General features: G+C 51.7%; 1 protein-coding gene across 1 annotated transcript; it reads left to right on the top strand.

The window, feature by feature from the left end:
- The first annotated feature begins 4,123 nt into the window (after window positions 1-4,123).
- Window positions 4,124-5,644, top strand: HOXD11 (homeobox D11). Its single transcript, XM_040069980.2, has 2 exons — window positions 4,124-4,808; window positions 5,383-5,644. Exons 1-2 carry the CDS (start codon window positions 4,202-4,204, stop codon window positions 5,616-5,618), a joined length of 843 nt encoding a protein of 280 aa, XP_039925914.1. The 5' UTR covers window positions 4,124-4,201; the 3' UTR covers window positions 5,619-5,644.

The following is a 5,644-nucleotide window of genomic DNA, read 5'->3' on the forward strand; positions in this document are numbered from 1 at the left end:
TGGGAGTTGACGCATTGCGGACAATGAGGGGCTCTTCATCCAGTGGCATTTCCTAATTAAAAAAACTAGGAGCAACCCCAACGATGCAAGCCAGGAGAAAAGGAAAAACCAGATAAAGCCCCTTTTCTTGCTCTCTCCTGGAATACTACTCAGACGGCTGCAGTCCATGAGAAATTGACCACTTACGCTCTTCTTTCCCATCCTAGTCCTCCCTAGTACAAACCCGTCCCTTTATTACATGGATGATGTGAAATCCGAAGAGGAATCTCGGGTGAAAATATGTGAAAGGCGATATATTATTTATTAAACGCATCTGATCCACGATGATGGCTTATTGTGGAGCTCCTAGTTTAAATCGCCTACGGAAAGAGAAAAGACAGAGGAGGTAGGATCTAAATTGCGATTTGTTGAGAAAGTCCGTGTGTTGTGTATCTCTGTGTGTGCCTGTGTATCAATAGATGCACTCATTTCAGCAGCGCCCGTTGTGTGTAACCGTGTGCGCACCCTCAGACGTACACGTCCGTGGGCTCATACTGTGCACAGACGCAAGGACGATAGAAAATGGTGCACGATTCCACGCGTGCCCACACTCCAGGTTTCGCCCCTTCCTCTGAAGCGGTGGGCGAGGACAGTGTCTCGGGCGTGGGGAGGCACACGCGCGTGGCAGAGCTGCAGGCGCGGGGCGCGCCCTGCGTGTGCGGCTCTGCCTGTGCACACCCACCCGAGCTGTCCCCGGGGCACATGTGTGCACAAGCGTGTGCGGCACGCCGGCTGGGCATGCAGAGGATGCACCCGAGTGAGGTGGATGTACTCCACGCCCTTCGGCTGGATTATTTCGGGTGTCTAGTCAGGTGCCCCCCGTATCGGCTTTGCGGGTGTATGTGGGGCGGGATGGAGCAGCGGGCACCCGCTCGCTGTGCCCACGCCCGCGTCCCTCCGCAGCATGCAGGGGACCGTTCATCCCTTTATTTTCTCAGACATAAACATCTTTGCATTTCCACCGCAGCCTAAACGTGATAAAGCCCTTCGAGGAGGCTCTCCGTTCCTCCTCTTTTGATAAGGCTGCATACGCAACTTGGTTCGTTGGGAATGGCTCTGGATGCCTTTGTGCTTCCTAAAAGAGCATAAATAATTAAAGTTTGGCAGAGAGGAAAAGCTTTCTTGCAGAACTGTAGTGGCAATAAATGAAATGACTCAGAATCTCTTCTCCAGTCGGTTTTTACGAGAGCTGCCAGACAGTGTCTGTTCACGTTCTCCAGATACTAGGGGCGCCATAACAAAGTTAAGGTCAAGTTAGTGTCTTATCTTGGGTGGCACAAAAATACTGCATCTTCTCCAGCCGGACCGGGTGTATTTTTAAGCCCAAACGTTACGCAAGTCGCCTTAATTTCCACGGAAAGCATTTGGAAATGTCTCTTGGACCTGAATACTTGGTGATTCCAGGCAACGATTGCAGATGTTTCAAGACGCCTAACGGTAAAGTATTCGCCTGACTGTGTACATGATGTGCATTTATGTTTCGATGCTATTTAATCTGCGTAAGGGAAAGAAATAAAAAAGGGGGGAATGTGGAGGGGTGTTATTGTAACGCTCAGAGCTGGGCTGGGACCGACCCCACGGTGAAAACGCTCTGGCAGGCGGGGACCCCGAGCTCTGCTTTATTCCAGCTGGGTCTCTGATGTGACATTGGTCTCACATTTCCCAAATCAGGTCGTTTCTTAAAGAACTGTTTCCTAAAAGGGCTTTCGTACTAAGAAATCGTCGCCATGTCTTTGAACTTGAATTAGTTGAAACCGGTTGGCTCCTGCGCCAAAATTTAATTGATGCTAGGCTTGTTGCATCGAAAAGAAGGTGAAATATTCTGGCTAAGGAGCACTTAGTTGTATGAACGGTGTAGAAAATGAAGCTCCATAGGTTTCCAGAACCATCTCTCTTAACGAGATAGGCGATCAGAAACCTTGGGGGGGGGCTCCGTCCATAAGGAGCCCTGCCCTGCTTTGCTGCAAGGTCCAGGGTAATTAGTGGTGCAGGAGCCATTTTAACTGCGCAGACATCATTTTTGGGAGGTTGTTTTTTCTGTTGCGGCCGAACCGAGAGGGCTCGAAAGCCGATTAAGGGAGGGAATGGTGGTTCTGTGCTTTGATTTCTAGTGATAACGTGCAACTTGCAAGAGTCAATCTGTTGGGAGAGATGTGTGGCGTTTGAAGTGTTTTGCGAGTGAAGCATCAAATAAAAAAAAACCAAACCCACAAAAAAAACCCACACAAAACCAAACAACAACACCCACCCCCCTCCCCCCCCCAAAAAAAAAAAAAAAAAAAAAGGAAAAGAAAAAGACTTTACAAAGAAAAGAGAAAAGGGAAGAAAGAGGTGGCGGTGGGGGTGTGTTAAGAATGAGCTCCATAATATCTGCCTGGCTTTGGTCTTCTTATTTTTAGAAAGGGCTAGCTGGGCTGCGGCATGGAAGCCCCTTGGGTAGCCCTCGACTGCTCTGGGAAGCCAGGGGATGCAGGAGGGGCCGTGGCGGTGGCCGTGGCGGCGGCGGGCCGGGGGGCAGGCTGCGGGGTGCAGCCCGGGCTGCGGGGCTCCCGCCCACGGAGCTTCTCCTCATCGCGTAGCCGGGGGCGAGCAGGAGGCTCCTGCGGCAGCGGAGACGAGTCCTCAGCCGGCACGGCCGCCTCGAGGAGCCGGGGAGCCCACGGGCCTTCTCCCCGCTTGCCCGGAGCTCTGTAGGGCCGGTTCCCCACCTGCCGGGCTCTCCGCTGGCTGTGGGACCTGGAGGCCGCCTTTGTGGAGGTGATGTGGGGCCTGCGGACTTGCCGGAGCCTCCGCCCAGGGATTGCTGGGGTGTCCGGAGGCGGCCGTGCTCGGCCTGGGGAGCTCGCCCAGATATCGGGTTTATTTGGAGAGCGACATGTGTTGGAGCTAACCTGGCTGTGCTGTGCAGTGGCGGAAAAAAAAAGCATTCCCATAGAGAGCTGGCAAATGTTTCTGGAATGAGGAATTGGTGGAATACGGGGCTATTGCTGGCGGGTATTCTTTATTCTCCTCTCTTTTCAGCCTTTGCGGCCCTGTTTGTGCTTGTCTGTATAAAATCTTATTTTAAGGAAAAGGGGAAAATTGGCAAAAATGAGCCCTCGAATGCGGGGCGGGAGCGGGGCTGGCGGCTGCTGTGCGTGTCGCCCGCTCCCAAGTCTTGCTTTTCCCTTCCAATGAAAATGAACATTTTGGTGGGAGTTGGAGGCAGGGGAACAGAGGTCACTTTGTCTGCTGCTCTGCTTCCCAAGGAAACCGTGCTTGGTGGACTTCTTTTCCTGCCATAGCCCTCTGCCTTACAGAGAGCACGAAAGTATCTCCCTTTCGTAAATCCGGCAGCTGAGAGATGTTCTGTTTGCGTATTTCTCATTTCAGTTTGGCGCCCTGACACAAGTGCGCAGTGCTTGGGCTTATAAGCGAGGGAAAACGAGGCGATCGAAACTCAGGCTTTGAATTTCGTGACCGGTTTTGATGCCAGCTGTGGATTGCAGGAGCCGGGCGGGCGGAACCGGTCGTACACTCGAATGTGTGAATGGGACTTGGCTTTCCTGAGAGAACCATCGCCCACCCGCTCATGATCTGCTTGAGCGGCGGCCGGAGAGTATCGCTGCCTCTAAGGAGGAAGCGATCACGTTTCCGAGCCGGGGGTGCCAGTCCGTGAGCCCCCAGCCCTCGCTCCGGGGGCTGCCTTCCCCGACGGTGGCAGCGCTCCCCCCTCGCTGCCCGGGGAGGCCGGGCGGAGATGCGGGCGGGGGGCTGCGCGCCGTGGGGCTCCGCGCCGGGCTCCGGCGGTGGGCAGGCGCCTGCCCGGGCGGCGCGGCCCCAGGTGATCCGCACCACCTACGTGTATCTCACATCGCCCGGTGAAAGGATGAGACTTAACACCGGCTGTGTTTGTACAAACGGCGCCCTCGCCTCCCCGTGCTGGGAGGGCTCTTTGGAGAGATCTTAGGAGCCTTTCCGAGGGGCTGATATAGATATAAGGACATTTCTACATCGCGTCACGTGACATAATTACCACTAGAATCAATCAAGATGAATTGCACGTCAGCACACGGTGGGGATTTTTTCTTAGTTGATCCTGTCCAAACCCTCTTGTGCAATAGATGGATCTCGTTCAATGCATTGAAGCCTCCTGGTTGCTTGCAATCGCAAAAAGGAAGACATGACTGAGTTTGACGATTGCAGTCACGGCACATCCAATATGTATCTGCCAGGGTGCGCCTATTACGTCTCACCCTCAGATTTCTCGACGAAACCCTCTTTTTTGTCTCAATCGTCGTCCTGTCAAATGACTTTTCCTTATTCTTCTAATTTACCTCATGTTCAACCTGTGCGCGAAGTAGCATTCAGGGAATACGGATTAGAGCGCAGCAAATGGCAGTATAGGGGCAGTTATGCTCCTTATTACTCAGCTGAAGAGGTGATGCACAGAGACTTTCTGCAGCCCGCGAACAGGAGGACGGAAATGTTGTTCAAAACGGACCCTGTCTGCGGCCACCACGGACCGTCTCCCGCCGCCTCCAACTTCTACAGCTCGGTGGGGAGGAACGGCATCCTGCCGCAAGGCTTCGACCAGTTTTACGAGACAGCCCCCGGACCCCCGTACCAGCAGCACTCCGAGAGCGAGGGAGACGGGGAGAAGGGCGACTTGAAAGCCCAGAACAGCACTTGCAGTAAAACACCTTCCAGCCAGGAGAAGAAAGTGACACCAGCAAACAGCGCCGATTCCCCTTCTGGTGAGGCTGTTGCAGAGAAGAGCAACAGTTCAGGTAGGTATCAGTAGTAAATTGGGGGCAAGAGTACAAGGCCAACACTTTGTCAAGCCGCATTTTATGTGCAATTTTATAAGCATCCAAAGGATTTTATATATCCTATAAGATTTCCTTTACCGTTGTAAAGCGTGTTTACGATAGGAAACCAATTTAGGTGGGCTTAAGGTATTCTTGGAAGAGGATATTAATTGTTATTAAATTGTTGATTCGTCGGGGGGAGACGGAGAGATTTCACAGGTAGTGCTCAGAGCTGCCTTCGGTTTAGAGCTTAAGATCTTCGTTTGTTTGGGGCGGGGGGTGTGTGTGAGAGGAGTTTGAGAAACTTGGAATTTTTCCAGCCCATTTAAATATCTCTCTGTATTGCTGGAAGAGCTCTCTTTTAAGGAGAAGTTGGGAAATATTAGCTTTTTTTTCGCTAAGTCATCCGGAGATTATAAGCGTCAGGAATATTTTTGAAGTGCTAGAGGGCTGCTTTTCAGGCAGTGGGATATTATCAAAGTCTCTGATCAAATCCTAGCTGAGCATGTTCGTAGCAACAGCGTAAATCAGTTTCTTCTCTATTGAATTTCAGCAATTCCTCAGCGATCAAGGAAAAAGAGGTGCCCCTATACCAAATATCAGATAAGAGAACTGGAACGGGAATTTTTCTTCAACGTGTACATAAACAAAGAGAAGAGACTGCAGCTGTCCAGAATGCTCAACCTCACTGACCGGCAAGTTAAAATCTGGTTCCAGAATCGAAGGATGAAAGAAAAGAAACTGAACAGAGATCGACTCCAATATTTCACAGGGAATCCCTTGTTTTGAGGGAAAGAAAGAAAGAAAAAAGAAAA

This window comes from Hirundo rustica, chromosome 7 (assembly GCF_015227805.2).
Source record: "Hirundo rustica isolate bHirRus1 chromosome 7, bHirRus1.pri.v3, whole genome shotgun sequence".
Lineage (NCBI taxonomy): Eukaryota > Metazoa > Chordata > Aves > Passeriformes > Hirundinidae > Hirundo > Hirundo rustica.